Raw genomic sequence first — 24,105 nt, forward strand, 5'->3', positions numbered from 1 at the left:
TATGACTTCAGCAATGCTTCCCTTCACAGTGCTGTTTATGACTTCAAGCCTATCAACTCCCGAGATTAGACTGGCAATACTAAAGTACCCATTAGAACATCCAATAGTCAAAGGTATATCAAATACAAATGGTATAGAGAGAAATAGTCGACCGTCATAATTCCTATAATAACTACAACCTAAAACTTCTTACCTGGGAATATTGAAGACTCATGTTAAAAGGAACCACCAGCTTTCATATGTTCTCATGTTCTGAGCAAGGAACTTAAACGTTAGCTTTTTTACATGGCACATATTGCACTTTTACTTTCTTCTCCAACACTGTGTTTTTGCATTATTTAAACCAAATTTAATGTTTCATTATTTATTTGAGACAAAATTGATTTTATTTATGTTTTATATTAAGTTAAAATAAAAGTGTTCATTGTTCATTCAGTATTGTTGTAGTTGTCATTATTACAAATATATATATAAAAATCGGATGATTAATCGGGATCGGCTTTTTTTTGGTCCTCCAATAATTGGTATCGGTATCGGCGTTAAAAACTGTTGCCGCAATTATTAGAAAATGGAAGAAGTTCAAGATGACGGTCAATCACCTTCGGTCTGGGGCTCCATGCAAGATCTCACCTCGTGGGGCATCAATCATCATGAGGAAGGTGAGGGATCAGCCCAGAACTACGCGGCAGGACCTGGTCAATGACCTGAAGAGAGCTGGGACCACAGTCTCAAAGAAAACCATTAGTAACACACTACGCCGTCATGGATTAAAATCCTGCAGCGCACGCAAGGTCCCCCTGCTCATGCCAGCGCATGTCTAGGCCCGTCTGAAGTTTGCCAATGACCATCTGGATGATCCAGAGGAGGAATGGGAGAAGGTCATGTGGTCTGATGAGACAAAAATATAGCTTTTTGGTCTAAACTCCACTCGCCGTGTTTGGAGGAAGAAGAAGGATGAGTACAGCCCCAAGAACACCATCCCAACCGTGAAGCATGGAGATGGAAACATCATTCTTTGGGGATGCTTTTCTGCAAAGGGGACAGGACGACTGCACCGTATTGAGGGGAGGATGGATGGGGCCATGTATCGCGAGATCTTGGCCAACAACCTCCTTCCCTCAGTAAGAGCATTGAAGATGGGTCGTGGCTGGGTCTTCCAGCATGACAACGACCCAAAACACACAGCCAGGGCAACTAAGGAGTGACTCCGTAAGAAGCATTTTAAGGTCCTGGAGTGGCCTAGCCAGTCTCCAGACCTGAACCCAATAGAAAATATTTGGAGGAAGCTGAAAGTCCGTATTGCCCAGCGACAGCCCCGAAACCTGAAGGATCTGGAGAAGGTCTGTATGGAGGAGTGGGCCAAAATCCCTGCTGCAGTGTTTGCAAACCTGGTCAAGAACTACAGGAAACATATGATCTCTGTAATTGCAAACAAATGTTTCTGGACCAAATATTAAGTTGTGCTTTTCTGATGTATCAAATACTTATGTCATGCAATAAAATGCAAATTAATTACTTAAAAATCATACAATGTGATTTTCTGGATTTTTGTTTTAGATTCCGTCTCTCACAGTTGAAATGTACCTATGATAAAAAATTACAGACCTCTACATGCTTTGTAAGTAGGAAAACCTGCAAAATCGGCAGTGTATCAAATACTTGTTCTCCCCACTGTATATTGTGAATCTGTTAACCTGCTTTGACCTGTTAACACCTCTCCTACCCTCCTGGCCTCTAGTGCACCCCGCTAAAACTCCTGACACATACACACACACACAAACACAAACATACAGACACACACACACACATCCCCAGACACACCCCACTGCGTTGCCAGCCACACTCTGATTAAATCCCAACTCTTTTTTAATCCCCAATCCCTGCTTTTCACTTCACCTCACCACCTTCATTTAGTGAGTGTTAAATAAACACAGTGTGTTTGCGTATGTGCCAGGTGAGACATGGGGGGGTGGGGGGGAGTCTGAGAATGACCGTTTTTCTAGAGGACATTGAAGGTTCTCTGACAGGCTTTTGTATAACTAGGTCATAGGGGGGGTAAAGAGAGTGAGAGATAGACAGAGACAGACAGAGAGGGTGAGAGACAGACAGAGAGGGTGAGAGACAGACAGAGAGGGTGAGAGACAGACAGAGAGGGTGAGAGACAGACAGAGAGGGTGAGAGAGACAGAGAGGGTGAGAGACAGACAGAGAGGGAGAGAGAGAGACAGAGAGTGGGTGAGAGAGAGACAGAGAGGGTGAGAGACAGACAGAGAGGGTGAGAGACAGACAGAGAGGGAGAGAGAGAGACAGAGAGTGGGTGAGAGAGAGACAGAGAGGGTGAGAGACAGACAGAGAGGGTGAGAGACAGACAGAGAGGGTGAGAGACAAACAGAGAGGGTGAGAGACAGACAGAGAGAGTGAGAGACAGACAGAGAGGGGTACAATAGAAAATAGGAGTGCGAAAGGAGTAAGGGAAAGGGAAGAACTCAGCTGGGTGAAGTAATAGAGAAAACATGATATTATAATTGATATTTAATAGTACCTGAAATGTGTATATCTGGAGGGCAGATGTCAGGGGAGGGAGAAGGCATTGGGGCAGGTTCCCCCGTGCGGATCTACACAGAGAAGAGGAGAGGAGGCTGTTGGAATTGTACAACAAATATTAACTTACTGAGCTACAAGAGCCCAAGTGCTAAACATCAGCCTTCATCAACAGTACATCAGACTAGAGCAGAAACCTACAGACCTGTATCAACATTACACCAGACTAGAGCAGTAACCTACAGACCTGTATCAACATTACATCAGACTAGAGCAGTAACCTACAGACCTGTATCAACATTACATCAGACTAGAGCAGTAACCTACAGACCTGTATCAACATTACACCAGACTAGAGCAGAAACCTACAGACCTACAGACCTGTATCAACATTACACCAGACTAGAGCAGAAACCTACAGACCTGTATCAACATTACACCAGACTAGAGCAGAAACCTACAGACCTGTATCAACATTACACCAGACTAGAGCAGTAACCTACAGACCTGTATCAACATTACACCAGACTAGAGCAGAAACCTACAGACCTGTATCAACATTACACCAGACTAGAGCAGAAACCTACAGACCTGTATCAACATTACATCAGACTAGAGCAGTAACCTACAGACCTGTATCAACATTACATCAGACTAGAGCAGAAACCTACAGACCTGTATCAACATTACATCAGACTAGAGCAGAAACCTACAGACCTGTATCAACATTACACCAAACTAGAGCAGAAACCTACAGACCTGTATCAACATTACATCAGACTAGAGCAGAAACCAACAGACCTGTATCAACATTACACCAGACTAGAGCAGAAACCAACAGACCTGTATCAACATTACACCAGACTAGAGCAGAAACCTACAGACCTGTATCAACTTTACACCAGACTAGAGCAGAAACCTACAGACCTGTATCAACATTACATCAGACTAGAGCAGAAACCTACAGACCTGTATCAACATTACATCAGACTAGAGCAGAAACCTACAGACCTGTATCAACATTACATCAGACTAGAGCACTACAGATCTGAAATCTATCATCCCTGCCCTGAACCAGCGGACAATCGGAGTCCTTTATTAATTATTTGATCAAATGTTACTTTATTCAACAGGTATATGATCTAACTACATTTAAGATGTGAATAGGAGGAACGCTAACCACGGGTGATGGATACTACTGAGAAGGAGGAGGAGGAGAGAAGACTGACCTCTGGTGATCTGACATGGACTTTTAAGCGCCCGGAGCTGTACCCGTTGCCAACGCTGCGCTGGACACCGTTGTGTAAAGACGTGCTGTTGGGGAACGGACCTTTACCAGGGATGAAAGCGACCTCCACCACCGCCTCTTGACTGGAGGGATAGATAGAAGAACATAGAACTTAGCAGTAGAACTTTACAACTTTAGAAGTATAGAACTGTAAAATATAACTACAACTTTAGAAGTATTAGAACTTTAATGATAACTTTAGAAGTATAGAACTATAAATTATAACTTTACAACTTTAGAAGTATAGCACTATAAAGTATAACTTTAGAACTATACAATATAACTTTAGAACTATAAAGTATGACTAGAACTTTAGAACTATAAAGTATAACTTTAGAACTATAAAGTATAACTTTAGAAGTATAGAAATATAAAGTATAACTTTAGAACTATGAAGTATAACTTTAGAACTATAAAGTATAACTTTAGAACTATACAATATAACTTTAGAACTATAAAGTATGACTAGAACTTTAGAACTATAAAGTATAACTTTAGAACTATAAAGTATAACTTTAGAACTATAGAAATATAAAGTATAACTTTAGAACTATGAAGTATAACTTTAGAACTATAAAGTATAACTTTAGAACTTTAGAAGTATAGAACTATAAATTATAACTTTAGAACTATAAAGTATAACTTTAGAAGTATAGAACTATAAAGTATAACTATAAAGTATAACTTTAGAAGTATAGAACTATAAAGTATAACTTTAGAACTATAAAGTATAACTTTAGAAGTATAGAAATATAAAGTATAACTTTAGAACTATGAAGTATAACATTAGAACTATAAAGTATAACTTTAGAAGTATAGAACTATAAAGTATAACTTTAGAACTTTAGAAGTATAGAACTATAAAGTATAACTTTAGAACTATAAAGTATAACTTTAGAAGTATAGAACTATAAAGTATAACTTTAGAACTTCAGAAGTATGAAGTATATTATATCTCACATTATTACTTTTGATTTAATCTCACAAACTTGCAGTATATAAGTTGTACACACAAACACTTCCACCCCCACACCATTCAACCCCCACCCCCACACCATTCAGCCCCCACCCCCACACCATTCAACCCCCACCCCCACACCATTCAGCCCCCACCCCCACACCATTCAGCCCCCATCCCCACACAATTCAGCCCCCACTTAATTCAGCCCCCACCCCCACACAATTCAGCCCCCACCCCCACACCATCAGCCCCCACCCCCACACCATTCAGCCCCCACCCCCACGCCATTCAGCCCCCACCCCCACACCATTCAGCCCCCACCCCCACACCATTCAGCCCCCACCCCCACTCCATTCAACCCCCACCCCCACACCATTCAGCCCCCACCCCCACACCATTCAACCCCCACCCCCACACCATTCAGCCCCCACCCCCACACAATTCAGCCCCCATCCCCACACAATTCAGCCCCCACTTAATTCAGCCCCCACCCCCACACAATTCAGCCCCCACCCCCACACCATCAGCCCCCACCCCCACACCATTCAGCCCCCACCCCCACGCCATTCAGCCCCCACCCCCACACCATTCAGCCCCCTCCCCCACACCATTCAACCCCCACCCCCACACCATTCAGCCCCCACCCCCACACCATTCAGCCCCCACCCCCACTCCATTCAACCCCCACCCCCACACCATTCAGCCCCCACCCCCACACCATTCAGCCCCCACCCCCACACCATTCAGCCCCCACCCCCACACCATTCAGCCCCCACCCCCACACCATTCAACCCCCACCCCCACACCATTCAACCCCCACCCCCACACCATTCAACCCCCACCCCCACACCATTCAACCCCCACCCCCACACCATTCAGCCCCCACCCCCACACCATTCAACCCCCACGCCCACACCATTCAGCCCCCACCCCCACACAATTCAGCCCCCATCCCCACACAATTCAGCCCCCATCCCCACACAATTCAGCCCCCACTTAATTCAGCCCCCACCCCCACACCATTCAGCCCCCACCCCCACACCATCCAGCCCCCACCCCCACACCATTCAGCCCCCACCCCCACGCCATTCAGCCCCCACCCCCACACCATTCAGCCCCCACCCCCACACCATTCAGCCCCCACCCTCACACCATTCAACCCCCACCCCCACACCATTCAGCCCCCACCCCCACACCATTCAGCCCCCACCCCCACACCATTCAGCCCCCACCCCCACACCATTCAGCCCCCACCCCCACTCCATTCAACCCCCACCCCCACACCATTCAACCCCCACCCCCACACCATAACCCCCACCCCCACACCATCACCATCTCACCTGAATTTGACCTTGTTGACCATGCTCTTAGCCTCCTCGTGGGTCACACCTATCAAAGACTCCTTGTTGATGGCAATGAGCTGATCCCCTGGCCTCAGGCGCCCATCCTGCAAATGGGGGACAGCAGAAAAAAAGAATTAGAAAAACGTCATTCTACATGCAATGTGGACATTTGTTTTGACTTTACACACATAAAAACAGACATTAAAACATAATCAGGAGAACCTCATCCTTTAAATAATTCAAAAAAACTATACACAAGTGGTACTTACAGTGTGTAACATACAGTTTTAAGTTCATCAGTAGAATACAGTGTATAACATACAGTTCATCAGTAGACATACAGTTCATCAGTAGACATACAGGCCAGAACAGGCCAGACCAGAGCAGACAGACAGAGCAGACAGACAGGCCAGAGCAGAGCAGACGATGCAGGTGTCCTGTTCTACATGATGCTGCATGTTGGCACAATGTGAGCAGAGGGCAGCTTTTCTAACAGCTAGAAAGGCCAACACATCACATCAGCAGTAATATGAGAATTCTCTCTCCACTGTCATTAACCGTCAGGGACACCCCAGGAGGAGGAGCGGTCTAATGGAATATAGAACCTTCTAGCATCCCAATGTCCAGGTTCTATGGAACCTTCTAGAATCACAACATCCAGGTTCTATGGAACCTTCTAGAATCAGAATGTTTAGGTTCTATGGAACCTTCTAGAATCTGAATGTTTAGGTTCTATGGAACCTTCTAGAATCACAACATTTAGGTTCTATGGAACCTTCTAGAATCTGAATGTTTCGGTGCTATGGAACCTTCTAGAATCACAACATTCAGGTTCTATGGAACCTTCTAGAATCAGAATGTTTAGTTGCTATGAAACCTTCTAGAATCACAGCGTCCAGGTTCTATGGAACCTTCTAGAATATGAAGACCCAGGTTCTATGGAACCTTCTACAATCATACTGTTTAGGTTCTATGGAACCTTCTAGAATCTGAATGTTTAGGTTCTATGGAACCTTCTAGAATCACAACATTTAGGTTCTATGGAACCTTCTAGAATCTGAATGTTTCGGTGCTATGGAACCTTCTAGAATCACAACATTCAGGTTCTATGGAACCTTCTAGAATCAGAATGTTTAGTTGCTATGGAACCTTCTAGAATCACAGCGTCCAGGTTCTATGGAACCTTCTAGAATATGAAGACCCAGGTTCTATGGAACCTTCTACAATCATACTGTTTAGGTTCTATGGAACCTTCTAGAATCAGAACGTTTAGGTTCTATGGAGCCTTCTAGATTCAGAACAGCCAGGTTTTATGGAACCTTCTAGAATCACAACATTCAGGTTCTATGGAACCTTCTAGAATCAGAATGTTTAGTTGCTATGAAACCTTCTAGAATCACAGCGTCCAGGTTCTATGGAACCTTCTAGAATATGAAGACCCAGGTTCTATGGAACCTTCTACAATCATACTGTTTAGGTTCTATGGAACCTTCTAGAATCTGAATGTTTAGGTTCTATGGAACCTTCTAGAATCACAACATTTAGGTTCTATGGAACCTTCTAGAATCTGAATGTTTCGGTGCTATGGAACCTTCTAGAATCACAACATTCAGGTTCTATGGAACCTTCTAGAATCAGAATGTTTAGTTGCTATGGAACCTTCTAGAATCACAGCGTCCAGGTTCTATGGAACCTTCTAGAATATGAAGACCCAGGTTCTATGGAACCTTCTACAATCATACTGTTTAGGTTCTATGGAACCTTCTAGAATCAGAACGTTTAGGTTCTATGGAGCCTTCTAGATTCAGAACAGCCAGGTTTTATGGAATCTTCTAGAATCAGAACACCCAGGTTCTATGGAACCTTCTAGAATCAGAACGTTTAGGTTCTATGGAACCTTCTAGAATCAGAACACCCAGGTTCTATGGAACCTTCTAGAATCAGAACATTCAGGAAAACATAACTGAAAAATCTATGTCAGAGCAGAGAGCCTCTGATCCTTCTACATCCCATTACATGGCTTTGGAAAATATACATGACACACAAGATTAAGAGACCAGCAGGATAGAGACAGGATTGGGATGAGGAGAGGGTGGGCTGTTTCCATACAAGAGAACACCTCTATCACTGTCATACCACCAACCAAGAGTTACACACACACACACACACACACACACACACACACACACACACACACACACACACACACACACACACACACACACACACACACACACACACACACACACACACACACACACACACACACACACACACACACCTGGTTTAACTGTAAGAGAGAAAGCTCATCTGAGCTACTCTCACATCGTGTACTGTAGGACTTTAAAACGAGGCAGACATTGTGTTGGAGTTATGTTTAGGGTGCTTAGACTGTTGAGGATTCATTAGGAAATGAGCTGATGTATGTTTTACTGTTTGATGACTAGGATTTGGTTCAACAGCCTCTTAGGAGTCACTACATTTAACACCATGTATCCTGTTGTTTCACAAGGACACCGCTAACAGTAGCTAAGCCTTATCCCATTCTGGGGAAATGTTGACAGTTGAAAAGGGATTTTAGTTGCTTGCACATGTACTTTCCCAGCAGCATACCACCCTACATCCCACTGCTGGCTTGCCTCTGAAGCTAAGCAGGGTTGGTCCTGGATGGGAGACCTGCATCTCACTGCTGGCTTGCATCTGAAGCTAAGCAGGGTTGGTCCTGGATGGGAGACCTGAATCCCACTGCTGGCTTGCCTCTGAAGCTAAGCAGGGTTGGTCCTGGATGGGAGACCTGCATCTTACTGCTGGCTTGCATCTGAAGCTAAGCAGGGTTGGTCCTGGATGGGAGACCTGAATCCCACTGCTGGCTTGCCTCTGAAGCTAAGCAGGGTTGGTCCTGGATGGGAGACCTGCATCTCACTGCTGGCTTGCCTCTGAAGCTAAGCAGGGTTGGTCCTGGATGGGAGACCTGATGCTGCTGGAAGTGGTGTTGGAGGGCCAATAGGAGGCACTCTTTCCTCTGGTTCCCCCCAAAATATCTCAATACCTGTTGCGTCAAAAAACAGAACACTCAAAACATGAGCACAATGGCAGATCTTCCTTTAAAGAACTCCAGGCCTCAAGAGGGCAGATAACCCAAAAACACGGGTGGAACTAAAAAAATTGAGCCAGGATTTCTGGAGGGACTACTTTTACATGCGCACCTGGCAGATAAGCATGGGTATAAAATGTTTGGGCTTAGCTTTGCTTGCGTCCTCAACATACAAACAGCTCATTGTTCAACCCTAAAGACGCAACTGGTATGTAATGTTTGGAATTATTTATTATGTTGCATCCAGTGCTTAGCACAATTTACATGTTTAACTCTGGTAGGAGTGGTGACTTCTTTTGTTGTGGATATTTTCTCACTGTAGAAGTAATTGCTTGAAGTACTAGATTAAATTGTTTAAACGTTTACTTTATTCAAAGCTATGCTTTGTTGCTGTGTCATGCATTGTTTATTGTGTAAAATAAGGCATGTTTATTCTCTGTTTAAGGTTATCAACCTATTCCTATTCCCTATTCCTTATTCCTCTGTCATTCAACTACTTTATTCAACAAATCAACTGTTTCAACATATTCAACAAATGGCATCAAAACCATAATAAAACACTGGAAAGGAATTGAGTTGTCCGTTTGCATCCTTCACGGGTTGAGCAAGCCGTTTTCAAGTTTGGGCAGAGCTGAAATAATTATAACACCTAGACAACTTGACAGTTGATAACCACCGTGGCAGTGAAGACAAAGGGATTAACGGCCTGAAGTCAGGAAAGCTGTCGTCGCAGAGAGGAGGATTGGCTTACATCTCAACATGGCGGAGGAAACTCTTGGGAAAACAGTGAAGGAGCTGAAGCAAGAAAGAACTTTGGCGAAGAGTGCTTTTACAAAGCAAGCAAACTTCCTTAGCAGAGGTGCAAAACACATGACTAAGAGCGAACTGCGAGAGGAGTTCAAGAAGCTCACGTCGGAGGCAAGGAAGGTCAGTGAGACAAATGATGAATACATGGCTGGACTTTGAGGCTGAAACCGATGAGGGTGAAGAAGCTGACCTGAGCAAGCAGCAGCAGACTGAACTTGAGAAGACATTCCAAGAATGCGAAGTACGATTGGATGAGGTCAGGGGGATGATCCAGTCCAACCTATGGCCTAGATACGGGGAGGACGAGGTGAAGTCTGCAATCAAAGAAGCTGAGACCGCCTGTGATGGAGTTGCTCAAATACCTGTTAATGCTGTAAATAGAGGTGGCTTCGAGCTACGGTGGGATGGTACGAAGACACAAGTCCAAGATGCAATCACAAGTCTAGCAGAGTGGGAGATGTGGATTCCAGTAGCAGAAAAATAATGGCTGGAAGCCAGCGTTAAGGATCTGAAAGCATTCAGAAACAACCTTGAAGCAAGGAGGGCAGGATTTCTCACAGCGCAAAGAATTGCAGAAGAGGATAAAGACAGAGGGAGAGTGCCGCAGATGCCCATGCCAGCTCCACAGCCGACACTGAGAATAAAACCAACCTGTTTACCCAGGTTCAGTGGGTATAAAAGGAATTTCCATCGATGGAGGAGAGACTGGGAGAGTCTACAGAAGCAGGGGGAACCAACAGGCTCAGTCGAAGTAAAGAAGATCCAACTCCTTGACAATGTAGATGAGAGAATGTGCAGAGACCTCCGTTTGTCTACTTACAATACTGCTGAGGACATGTTCAGGGTGCTTGAGAACAGGTATGGAAACAAGTCTACAATTGCCTTGGAGATAATTGAGGATCTGGAAAAAATTCCTGCTTTAAGAGCAAATCAGCCAAGGAAAGTTATCGACATGATCCAAACTATAGAGAAGGCACTGGATGATCACAGAGCTTGGAGGCACAGGAGCCATCAACAACCCTCTAGTGATCAAATCCATAGAAAGCAAGTTACCTGACAACATCAAGTGAGATTGGCTTGTCTTCATGGTTAACCCGAGGAATAATGTCACGCCGGACAATCACTTTGAAAACCTTCTTAAATTCCTGAAAACACAGGAGGAAATTCTTGAAAAATTAGAGCAGCTGGGAGTGAGTGAAAAGCCAGAAAAGAAATATGCTTGTGTGGAGAGAAAATATGCGTCCACACGTTCCACAAGGAAAGGCGGCTGTGTTGTCTGTGGAGATGAAAAGCATAGAGGAAAGATCTTCTTTTGCAAGCGTTTCAAAGAACTGAAGCCTGTGGAAAAGTTGGATGCTGTAGAAAAGCTGGGGGCCTGCAAGAGGTGCTTGGTCTGTCATGGAGAAGATGATGAATGCAAAGACACTTACCTGTGCAGGAAAAGAGACTGTAAGAAAGACCATCATTTCTTTCTTTGTCTGAATGGAGATTTCAAGAGGAGTGACTCAGACAGAAGACAATCCAATGTGAGAAGGTATATGCTTACAGAGGAGCAGGAGGAATTTGTATCTAAGCTCTCCCCAGAGATGGCAGAGAAATTCAAGAAAGCATTCACCAACATCACTGCGAAAACAAACTGTGTCGAAAAGAATCAGCTGGGAGTGACTGAGTCAAGTGCAGTAGAAGAATTGCCAGTTATTCTAATGCTGCACAAGGTAACTGCCAATGCAGGACAAAAAATTGGAACCCTGATCGACTTGGCATCGGACACAAACTACATCACTCACAGACCTGCCAGAAGATTAAATCTTCGAAGTGAAAACATCACTTTAGTCGTTCATGGAGTCGGAGGAATGGCCATGAAGGTTAGAACCAGAAGATATCTCCTTAGAGTGAGGGTCAAAACGCCCATAGGCACGGAAAGAGCTCATGAGCTTATCTGCTATGGTTTGAATGAAATTGCCAAGATCCACAGAGTCATCAAACCTGAGCAACTCAAGAAGTTCTTTCCAGAAGTCAATCTAGGAGATCTGAGTAGACCGGAGAGTATTGAGATACTGATAAGCCACCGCGAAGGAAGACTTGCTCCGCAAAGAGTGAAGGTGATTGGAGACCTTGTCTTGTGGGAAGGCCCGCTAGGAAAGACTGTTGGTGGAGCACATCCAGATCTGTTTGAAGAAGTGGATATAGCCGCACACAGGTCTGAAACACACTTTGCTCGATCCATGAGAGCAACCGCTGTCAAGTATCAAGAGATAGCTAAGCTGTTCACAGCTGAAACCAAAGGCACAGTTGCTCGCAGAGAGTTCTTGGAGTGGTGGAAATGGGACAGCATTGGAGCAGCTTGCGACCCAAAGTGTGGAGGATGCCGGTGCGGCAACTGTCAACCAGGAGGCAAAGAAATTACTCTGAGTGAGGAAAGAGAGCTGGAGATCATAAGGAAAGGCCTCACCTACATCTAAGCAGATGCTCACAGTGATGAACCCCACTGGGACACAAAATACCCCTGGATTCAAGATCCAAGTTCCCTTCCTGACAACAGGAGTGAGGTGGAAGCCACCTTCTTGAGAACAGAAAAGCAACTCAAAAAAGAGCCAGAGTGGAGAATAGCATACACAGCTCAAGTCCATGAAATGGTGGAGAGAAGAGCAGCGAAGAAACTCACCAAAGAGCTCATTGCCAGCTGGAAGGGGCCAGTATGGTATGTCGGCCACTTGGTGGCGGCAAACCCGCACTCTCTCACAACACCTGTGCGACTGGTATGGAACAGCAGCCAGAAGTTTAGAGGGGTCAGCATGAATGACCTTCTGCTGAAAGGGCCTGATGTCCTCAATCCCATCCGAGCAGTACTACTCAGGTTCAGGAGAGGCGTCCATGCTGCCCTCGGCGACATTAAGAAAATGTACAATTCTGTGTAGTTGGAAGACCTGGAGATGCACCTCCACATATTTCTCTGGAGAGACACTGAGGAGGAAGAGATTGAAGAGTATGCGATCACCAGAGTCAACATTGGTGATCGACCAGCAGGGTGCATTGCGCAATGGGCTATGAGAGAGACAGGCAAACTGCCCATGTTTGCTCACCTGGAGGAGGAACGTAGGATCCTTGAAGAGGATACCTATGTCGATGACATCCTGACTTCCCATCATGACTTGCAAAAGCTGGACCAGAACACCAAAAGGGTTGAAGAGATCCTGAAGGCAGGCGGCTTCGTCCTCAAGCCCTGGGTCCGGTCAAATCAAAGTGGGAGGCAGGAGATCGTACCAGGAGAACGAGGAGCGCAGTCAAGCACAGCACTCATTCCCCCAAACCAAATGAGGGAAGGAGACAATAAAGCCCTTGGAGTTGGATACCTTGTTGAGGAGGATAAACTGTACCTCATGACTTCAATCAATTTCTCAAAGAGGAAAAAGAAAATGAGAGTCGGCCAAAATCTCCTTGATGAAGAGGTGAGAGGGAAAACTCCAAACCCACTGACGAGGAGAGAACTGCTGAGCCAGGTAGCTAGCCTGTATGACCCAATAGGCCTCGTCACACCTGCCAAACAAAAGGGCGCCATTCTTGTCAGAAAGGCGTTTCAGGAAGCTGGAGGCAAAACTCTGACCCGAGACACTTGGGACAAACCTTTGTCTGAAAATTTGAGGGAAGAAGCCATCCAATTCTTTGAGGAATACACATGTCTTGGCCAAATCACCTTTCACAGGAGCCTCACACCAGTCAACTGGATTGGAAAACCTTGGGGAATAACATTCTCTGATGGAAGTGACAAGAGCTATGGAGCCGTAATGTACTTAAGATGGGGGACCCAGCAAGGCATCAAAGTCAGACTGGTTGAATCCAAAGCAAAGCTCACACCATTGGACCAAAAGGGAGAACCAATAAAAGCTGAAATCTGTGGTGCTGTCTATGCAGCACGACTTCGAAAGTACGTTGAACAGTCGAATAGAAATCGAACGATGGCTCCATCTACTGGACAGTCAAACTGTGTTGGGAGCAATCCAGAGAGACTGCTATGGATATCAAACTTTCTTTGCGAATAGAGTTGGAGAGATCCAGAAATCCACAATCCACGCTCTTTTAACAAACTGGAGGTACAGAGCCAAACAAGCTGTACTCACTGTCGGGGAGTGTGAAGATGCACTAAGAGACTTGTTCCTTGCAGCTCAAGAAGGTATAACCTTTCAAGACACCACTCTCAACAGACTCGCTGTTTACAGAGATAAAGAGACTGGGCTCTTAGTTTGTGGAGGAAGGTTCCCGATCTTTGATGAGGACGAAACTGCCGTACCAATTCTACCATATGAGGCATAGATATCCACTCCTAGCTCAAGAGGCCCATGGTGCAAACCATGAAGAAATAGCAGGCACACTCCTCCGGATGAGGAAGAAAGCCTGGGTGATAAAAGGCCGGAAGCTGGCTAAAAAGAGAGTTGACAACTGTGTGGTGTGCAGAAAGGCCAGGGCCAGAAAGTGCCAACAGATCATGAGTGACCTTCCATCCGAGCGGATAACACCAGCCAGACCATTTGAGTACACAACAGTGGACTTATTTGGACCGTATGAAGTCAAGGACGAGGTGAAAAAGAAAACCAAGCTCAAGGTGTGGGGTATTGTCTTCTGTTGCATGGTATCCAGAGCTATACACACAGATGTTGTCAGTGACCAGTCGACTGAAGGCTTCCTACTGGCTTACCAAAGATTCACGGCACTGAGGGCACCCAACACATAGGAATGTGGCTGTTGGAGATGTTGTCTGGCTGGCTGACCAAAATGCCTGGAGGGGTCACTACAAACTAGCCAGAGTCATCAGTGTCAATATTGACAAGAAGGGCATCATCAGAGATGTGCATGTCAGAACTTTTCCCAGCTACCCAGTCCCAACTGTGAAGCCTGCTCAAGAGAAGTCAAAGAAACTCTCAACTACAATACCTGCTACAGTTCTTCATAGGGATGTCAGACGCATCATTGTTTTACTTCCTGTTGAAGAGCCTGATAGCTGAAATCGAACCTGCCCCAACACCGAGGTTCGTGTGACCTCCTTGGGTTCAAGAACCAGGAGGTCAAGTGGGAGGTGTTGCGTCAAAAAACAGAACACTCAAAACATGAGCACAATGGCAGCTCTTCCTTTAAAGAACTCCAGGCCTCAAGAGGGCAGATAACCCAAAAACACGGGTGGAACTAAAAAATTGAGCCAGGATTTCTGGAGGGACTACTTTTACATGCGCACCTGGCAGATAAGTATGGGTATAAAATGTTTGGGCTTAGCTTTGCTTGGGTCCTCAACATACAAACAGCTCATTGTTCAACCCTAAAGACGCAACTGGTATGTAATGTTTGGAATTATTTATTATGTTGCATCCAGTGCTTAGCACAATTTACATGTTTAACTCTGGTAGGAGTGGTGACTTCTTTTGTTGTGGATATTTTCTCACTGTAGAAGTAATTGCTTGAAGTACTAGATTAAATTGTTTAAACGTTTACTTTATTCAAAGCTATGCTTTGTTGCTGTGTCATGCATTGTTTATTGTGTAAAATAAGGCATGTTTATTCTCTGTTTAAGGTTATCAACCTATTCCTATTCCTATTCCCTATTCCTTATTCCTCTGTCATTCAACTACTCTATTCAACAAATCAACTGTTTCAACATATTCAACAAATGTCATCAAAACCATAATAAAACACTGGAAAGGAATTGAGTTGTCCCTTTGCATCCTTCACGGGTTGAGCAAGCCGTTTTCAAGTTTGGGCAGAGCTGAAATAATTATAACACCTAGACAACTTGACAATACCCCAGGGCAGTGATTAGGGGCATTGCCCTGTGTAGGGTGCTCTCTTTCAGATGGGATGTTAAACTGGTGTCCTGACTCTCCGTGGTCACTAAAGATCCCAGGGCTCGTATTGTAAGAGTAGGGGTGTTAACCCTGGTGTCCTGGCTAAATTCCCAATCTGGCCCTCATACCATCATGGCCACCTAATCATCCCCAGCTTCCAATTGGCTCATTCATCCCCCTCCTCTCCCCTGTAACTACTCCCCAGGTCATTGCTGTGAATGAGAATGTGTTCTTAGTCAACTTACCTGGTAAAGTAAGGGCTAAAAAATAAGTACTGACACTCACTTCACTACAGTGCTTAGCTAAACACTGAGGTAGCTGGTCCTGGATCAGGGGTTAGCTAAACACTGAGGTAGCTGGTCCTGGAATAGGGGTTAGCTAAACACTGAGGTAGCTGGTCCTGGATCAGGGGTTAGCTAAGCACTGATGTAGCTGGTCCTGGAACAGGGGTTAGCTAAACACTGAGGTAGCTGGTCCTGGAACAGGGGTTAGCTAAACACTGAGGTAGCTGGTCCTGGATCAGGGGTTAGCTAAGCACTGAGGTAGCTGGTCCTGGAATAGGGGTTAGCTAAACACTGAGGTAGCTGGTCCTGGAACAGGGGTTAGCTAAACACTGAGGTAGCTGGTCCTGGATCAGGGGTTAGCTAAACACTGAGGTAGCTGGTCTTGGACCAGAGGTTGCCTGGGTATGTGAGCTAAACACTGAGGTAGCTGGTCTTGGATCAGTGGTTGCCTGGTTATGTGAGCTAACCACTGAGGTAGCTGGTCCTGGATCAGTGGTTGCTGGTTGCCTGGTTATGTGAGCTAAACACTGAGGTAGCTGGTCTTGGATCAGTGGTTGCTGGTTGCCTGGGTATGTGAGCTAACCACTGAGGTAGCTGGTCCTGGATCAGTGGTTGCTGGTTGCCTGGTTATGTGAGCTAAACACCGAGGTAGCTGGTCCCGGACCAGTGTACCAACAGATCTGGTACCAGGCTAACTGAATATTAGTAGAAGTATATTCAGTTTATGGTCTCTCCTACACCTGATGGTCGGAATGTGAGATAGCAACGCCCTACTGTTCTGTTCTGTGAAACAGCTCTGGGGTCAACCATGGCTGTGTTCTCTGTGGCTCTAGGCCTGCCGTGGCTGTGTTCTCTGTGGTTCTGGGGTCAACCATGGCTGTGTTCTCTGTGGTTCTGGGGTCTGCCATGGCTGTGGTCTCTGTGGTTCTGGGTCTGCCATGGCTGTGTTCTCTGTGGTTCTGGGGTCAACCATGGCTGTGTTCTCTGTGGTTCTGGGGTCAACCATGGCTGTGTTCTCTGTGGTTCTGGGTCTGCCATGGCTGTGTTCTCTGTGGTTCTGGGGTCAACCATGGCTGTGTTCTCTGTGGTTCTGGGGTCAACCATGGCTGTGTTCTCTGTGGTTCTGGGTCTGCCATGGCTGTGTTCTCTGTGGTTCTGGGTCTGCCATGGCTGTGTTCTCTGTGGCTCTGGGGTCAACCATGGCTGTGTTCTCTGTGGTTCTGGGTCTGCCATGGCTGTGTTCTCTGTGGTTCTGGGGTCAACCATGGCTGTGTTCTCTGTGGTTCTGGGTCTGCCATGGCTGTGTTCTCTGTGGTTCTGGGTCTGCCATGGCTGTGTTCTCTGTGGTTCTGGGTCTGCCGTGGCTATGTTCTCTGTGGTTCTGGGGTCTGCCATGGCTGTGTTCTCTGTGGTTCTAGGTCTGCCGTGGCTGTGTTCTCTGTGGTTCTGGGGTCTGCCATGGCTGTGTTCTCTGTGGTTCTGGGTCTGCCGTGGCTATGTTCTCTGTGGTTCTGGGTCTGCCGTGGCTATGTTCTCTGTGGTTCTGGGGTCTGCCATGGCTGTGTTCTCTGTGGTTCTAGGTCTGCCGTGGCTGTGTTCTCTGTGGTTCTGGGTCTGCCATGGCTGTGTTCTCTGTGGTTCTAGGTCTGCCGTGGCTGTGTTCTCTGTGGTTCTGGGGTCTGCCATGGCTGTGTTCTCTGTGGTTCTGGGGTCTGCCATGGCTGTGTTCTCTGTGGTTCTGGGTCTGCCGTGGCTATGTTCTCTGTGGTTCTGGGTCAACCATGGCTGTGTTCTCTGTTGCTCTAGGTCTGCCGTGGCTATGTTCTCTGTGGTTCTGGGGTCAACCATGGCTGTGTTCTCTGTGGTTCTGGGGTCTGCCGTGGCTGTGTTCTCTGTGGTTCTGGGTCTGCCATGGCTGTGTTCTCTGTGGTTCTGGGGTCTGCCATGGCTGTGTTCTCTGTGGTTCTGGGGTCTGCCATGGCTGTGTTCTCTGTGGTTCTGGGGTCTGCCATGGCTGTGGTCTCTGTGGTTCTGGGGTCTGCCATGGCTGTGTTCTCTGTGGCTCTAGGCCTGCCATGGCTGTTCTCTGTTGCTCTAGGCCTGCCATGGCTGTTCTCTGTTGCTCTAGGCCTGCCATGGTGGGTCTCTGTTGCTCTAGGCCTGCCATGGCTGTGTTCTCTGTGGCTCTAGGCCTGCCATGGCTGTGTTCTCTGTGGTTCTGGGGTCTGCCATGGCTGTGTTCTCTGTGGTTCTGGGCCTGTCATGGCTGTGTTCTCTGTGGCTCTAGGCCTGCCGTGGCTGTGTGATTCTAGGCCTGCCGTGGCTATGTTCTCTGTGGTTCTGGGCCTGCCGTGGCTGTGTGATTCTAGGCCTGCCATGGCTGTGTTCTCTGTGGTTCTGGGCCTGCCGTGGCTGTGTGGTTCTGGGCCTGCCATGGCTGTGTTCTCTGTGGCTCTAGGCCTGCCATGGCTGTGTTCTCTGTGGTTCTGTGGTCTGCCATGGCTGTGTTCTCTGTGGCTCTAGGCCTGCCATGGCTGTGTTCTCTGTGGTTCTGGGGTCTGCCATGGCTGTGTTCTCTGTGGTTCTGAGTCTGCCATGGCTGTGTTCTCTGTGGCTCTAGGCCTGCCATGGCTGTGTTCTCTGTGGTTCTGGGGTCTGCCATGGCTGTGTTCTCTGTGGTTCTGGGCCTGTCATGGCTGTGTTCTCTGTGGCTCTAGGCCTGCCGTGGCTGTGTGATTCTAGGCCTGCCGTGGCTATGTTCTCTGTGGTTCTGGGCCTGCCGTGGCTGTGTGATTCTAGGCCTGCCATGGCTGTGTTCTCTGTGGTTCTGGGCCTGCCGTGGCTGTGTGGTTCTGGGCCTGCCATGGCTGTATTCTCTGTGGTTCTGAGCCTGCCGTGGCTGTGTGATTCTGGGCCTGCCATGGCTGTGTTCTCTGTGGTTCTGGGCCTGCCGTGGCTGTGTGGTTCTGGGCCTGCCATGGCTGTGTGCTGTGTGGTTCTGGGCCTGCTGTGGCTGTGGCTGTGTGGTCCTGGGCCTGCTGTGGCTATGTGCTGTGTGGTTCTGGGCCTGCTGTGGCTATGTGCTCTGTGGTTCTGTGCTCTGTGCTCTGCCACCACTGTGTCATGATTAGGAAACTGTCTGGCTCTGTACAGTGTTTCCCAAACTTGGTCCTCCAATAAGCTCAACTCTACACAGTTTAAGTGTATCCCTTGACAAACACACCTCATTCAACTCATTGCAGGCTTGATGATTAGTTGACCAGTTGAATCAGATGTGCTTGTCCAGAGTTACAATAACAATGTGTTCTGTTGGGGTACTGGAGGACCAGGGTTGGGTTGTTGGGGGTACTGGAGGACCAGGGTTGGTGGTACTGGAGGACCAGGGTTGGTGGTACTGGAGGACCAGGGTTGGTGGTACTGGAGGACCAGGGTTGGTGGTACTGGAGGACCAGGGTTGGGGTACTGGAGGACCAGGGTTGGGCTGTTGGTGGTACTGGAGGACCAGGGCTGGGCTGTTGGTGGTACTGGAGGACCAGGGTTGGGGGTACTGGAGGACCAGGGTTGGTGGTACTGGAGGACCAGGGTTGGTGGTACTGGAGGACCAGGGTTGGGTTGTTGGTGGTACTGGAGGACTAGGGTTGGTGGTACTGGAGGACCAGGGTTGGGCTGTTGGAGGGACTGGAGGACCAGGGTTGGAAAACACTGATACAGAACAAAGATTTCAGGTGACATAGTTGCAGCACTATGTATGTATGTATATGTATGTACAGTTGAAGTCGGAAGTTTACATACACCTTAGCCAAATACATTTAAACTCAGTTTTTCACAATTCCTGACATTTAATCCCAGTAAAAATTCCCTGTCTTAGATCAGCTAGGATCAGCATTTACTTTAAGAATGTGAAATGTCAGAAAAATAGTAGAGAGAATGACTTATTTCAGCTTTTATTTCATTCATCACATTCCCAGTGAGTCAGAAGTTTACATACACTCAATTAGTATTTGGTAGCATTGCCTTTAAATTGTTTAACTTGGGTCAAACGTTTCAGGTAGCCTTCCACAAGCTTCCCACAATAAGTTGGGTGAATTTTGGCCCCATTCCTCCCGACAGAGCTGGTGTAACTGTCAGGTTTTGGCCAGGACTATTCAGGTTTTGGTCACTAGATGCCCCCATTGCGCCTTTTTGAACCTTTTGTTTTTCCCTTGTTCTAGTTATTGTTTTCACCTGTGCCTCATTTCCTTGTAGGTATTTAAACCCTTAGTGTTCCTCAGTTCTTTGCGCTGTGTTTGTATGTTAGCACCCAGCCCCAGCCATGCTGTGACCATTGGTGTCTCTAGTTGGATTTTCCTGAGTTACTCTGGTTTTGTTCTTGTTCATTTTTGATTATTCTTTTGAGGTTTGTTTTTTCCCTGCTGTTCTTACCACTTTGTGGATTTTCTTTGTTTCTTGGAGGATATTCATTTTTTCCTCTTGGCTATACTTTTGACGTTGTGGATTTATATTTTTGCCTGAAGATCTTTTTCCTTTATTAAACCACAGTCTCTAGTACTGCTGTGTCTGCCTCATCTTCTGGGTTCTGCCGACTAATAGTGACTGTTTCTCACACTGGGTCCTGACAGTAACTGAGTCAGGTTTGTAGGCCTCCTTGCTCGAACACGCTTTTTCAGTTCTGCCCACAAATGTTCTATTGGATTAAGGTCAGGGCTTTGTGCTGGCCACTCTAATACCTTGACTTTGTTGTCCTGAAGCCATTTTGCCACAACTGTGGAAGTAATCAAATCAAATCAAATGTTATTGGTCACATATACATGGTTACCAGATGTTAATGCGAGTGTAGCGAAATGCTTGTAGTATGCTTGGGGTCATTGTCCATTTGGGAGACCCATTTGTGACCAAGCTTTAACTTCCTAACTGATGCCTTGAGATGTTGCTTCAATATATCCACATAATTTTCCTCCCTCATGATGCCATCTATTTTGTGAAGTGCACCAGTCCCTCCTGCAGCAAAGCACCCCCACAACATGATGCTGCCGCCCCCGTGCTTCACGGTTGGGATGGTGTTCTTCGGCTTGCAAGCCTCCCCCTTTTTCCTCCAAACATAACGATGGTAATTATGGCCAAACAGTTCTGTTTTTGTTTCATCAGACCAGAGGACATTTCTCCAAAAAGTATGATCTTTGTCCCCATGTGCAATTGCAAAGTGTAATCTGGCTTTTTTATGGCAGTTTTGGAGCAGTGGCTTCTTCCTTGTTGAGAGGCCTTTCATATTTATGTCGATATAGGACTCGTTTTTACTGTGGATATAGATACTTTTGTACCTGTTTCCTCCAGCATCTTCACAAGGTCCTTTGCTGTTGTTCTGGGATTGATTTGCACTTTTCACACCAAAGTACGTTCATCTCTAGGAGACAGAACGCGTCTCCTTCCTGAGCGGTATGACGGCTGCCTGGTCCCATGGTGTTTATACTTGCGTACTATTGTTTGTACAGATGAACGTGGTACCTTCAGGCATTTGGAAATTGCTCCCAAGGATGAACCAGACTTGTGGAGGTCTACAATTTTGGGGGTCTTGGCTGATTTCTTTTGATTTCCCCATGATGTCAAGCAAAGAGGCACTGAGTTTGAAGGTAGGGCTTGAAATACATCCACAGGTACACCTCCAATTGACTCAAATTATGTCAATTAGCCTATCAGAAGCTTCCAAAGCCATGACAACATTTTCTGGAATTTTCCAAGCTGTTTAAAGGCACAGTCAACTTGGTGTATGTAAACTTCTGACCCACCTGAATTGTGATACAGGGAATTATAAGTGAAATAATTTGTCTGTAAACAATTGCTGGGAAAAGTACTTGTGTCATGCACATAGTAGATGTCCTAACCGACTTGACAAAACTATAGTTTGTTAACAATAAATCTGTGGAGTGGTTGAAAAACGAGTTTTAATGACTCCAACCTAAGTGTATGTAAACCTCCGACTTCAACTGTATGTCTCTATCTCTCTATTTACAGTAATTATTCAGTATCCTCAGTAATTATTGGAACAGTGAACCATGTTTTCTTCTTATGGCTCTATACTTCAAACGTTTAGATTTGAAATCAAACAATGACGATGAGGTTAAAGTGTAGACTGTCAGCTTTAATTTGAGGGTATTTTAATCCATATCGGGTGAACCGTATAGAAATGACAGCATTTCTTGTACATAGTCACCCCATCTATCACACTGCAGGTGAAAGGTGCAACATGGACAACCCTCCCCATCCTCCCCCCTCCATTAGTGTCAGCTTTCCAGAGAGGTTTGGAATATGGACAACCCTCATCTATTCTCTCACACCCTGCCCTGCCCCATCCTCCCCCTCTCCTCTCACCTTTTCCTATCAGTGTCATATTTCTGGGAGTGGGCAGATGGGGGACAGGGCAGGAAGTGATGTGGGGGTGGTAGAGGCTAGATGGTAGGGAGGTAGAGGTCAGGGAGTGCTGTGGGTGTGGTAGAGGCTAGATGGTAGGGAGGTAGAGATCAGGACAGGGAGTACTGTGGGGGTAGTAGAGGCTAGATGGTAGGGAGGTAGAGGTCAGGGAGTGCTGTGGGGGTGGTAGAGGCTAGATGGTAGGAAGGTAGAGGACAGGGGAACAGGGAGTGCTGTGGGATGGTAGAGGCTAGATGGTAGGGAGGTAGAGGTCAGGGAGTGCTGTGGGGGTGGTAGAGGCTAGATGGTAGGGAGGTAGAGATCAGGACAGGGAGTACTGTGGGGGTAGTAGAGGCTAGATGGTAGGGAGGTAGAGGTCAGGGAGTGCTGTGGGGGTGGTAGAGGCTAGATGGTAGGAAGGTAGAGGACAGGGGAACAGGGAGTGCTGTGGGGTGGTAGAGGCTAGATGGTAGGGAGGTAGAGGTCAGGGAGTGCTGTGGGGGTGGTAGAGGCTAGATGGTAGGGAGGTAGAGGTCAGGGAGTGCTGTGGGGGTAGTAGAGGCTAGATGGTAGGGAGGTAGAGGTCAGGGAGTGCTGTGGGGGTGGTAGAGGCTAGATGGTGGGGAGGTAGAGGACAGGGGAACAGGGAGTGCTGTGGGGGTGGTAGAGGCTAGATGGTAGGGAGGTAGAGGACAGGGAGTGCTGTGGGGTGGTAGAGGCTAGATGGTAGGGAGGTAGAGGACAGGGGAACAGGGAGTGCTGTGGGGTGGTAGAGGCTAGATGGTAGGGAGGTAGAGGTCAGGGAGTGCTGTGGGGGTGGTAGAGGCTAGATGGTAGGAAGGTAGAGGTCAGGGAGTGCTGTGGGGGTGGTAGAGGCTAGATGGTAGGGAGGTAGAGGTCAGGGAGTGCTGTGGGGGTGGTAGAGGCTAGATGGTAGGAAGGTAGAGGTCAGGGAGTGCTGTGGGTGTGGTAGAGGCTAGATGGTGGGGAGGTAGAGGACAGGGGAACAGGGAGTGCTGTGGGGGTGGTAGAGGCTAGATGGTAGGGAGGTAGAGGACAGGGAGTGCTGTGGGGTGGTAGAGGCTAGATGGTAGGGAGGTAGAGGACAGGGGAACAGGGAGTGCTGTGGGGTGGTAGAGGCTAGATGGTAGGAAGGTAGAGGTCAGGGAGTGCTGTGGGGGTGGTAGAGGCTAGATGGTGGGGAGGTAGAGGACAGGGGAACAGGGAGTGCTGTGGGGGTGGTAGAGGCTAGATGGTAGGGAGGTAGAGGTCATGGGAACAGGGAGTGCTGTGGGGTGGTAGAGGCTAGATGGTAGGGAGGTAGAGGTCAGGGGGACAGGGTGATGGCCTAAGTAAGCAGAGTCCTAAAGGGCTGACCTTCCCAGTCTGTGTGTCTTCCATCCAGCAAGACAGTTAAACAGGACAGACTTTACTAGTAACCTCACGCTGTCTGTCTTCCATCCAGCAAGACAGTTAAACAGGACAGACTTTACTGGTAACCTCACGCTGTCTGTCTTCCATCCAGCAAGACAGTTAAACAGGACAGACTTAC

At 47.0% G+C, this 24,105-nt stretch overlaps 1 protein-coding gene across 2 annotated transcripts in view; it reads right to left on the bottom strand.

Moving 5' to 3' along the window:
• si:dkeyp-72e1.9 (syntaxin-binding protein 4) overlaps positions 1-24,105 on the bottom strand; it is a gene marked incomplete at its 5' end in the record, with an annotated part of 54,744 nt that overhangs the window by 26,387 nt on the left and 4,252 nt on the right. For both annotated transcript variants that reach the window (XM_055915487.1, XM_055915488.1), the window contains 3 exon segments: positions 2,542-2,614; positions 3,770-3,911; positions 6,130-6,236. In XM_055915487.1, coding sequence (XP_055771462.1) covers positions 2,542-2,614; positions 3,770-3,911; positions 6,130-6,236 — 322 coding nt within the window.

This window comes from Salvelinus fontinalis, unplaced genomic scaffold, assembly GCF_029448725.1.
Source record: "Salvelinus fontinalis isolate EN_2023a unplaced genomic scaffold, ASM2944872v1 scaffold_0952, whole genome shotgun sequence".
NCBI classification, from domain to species: Eukaryota; Metazoa; Chordata; class Actinopteri; order Salmoniformes; family Salmonidae; genus Salvelinus; species Salvelinus fontinalis.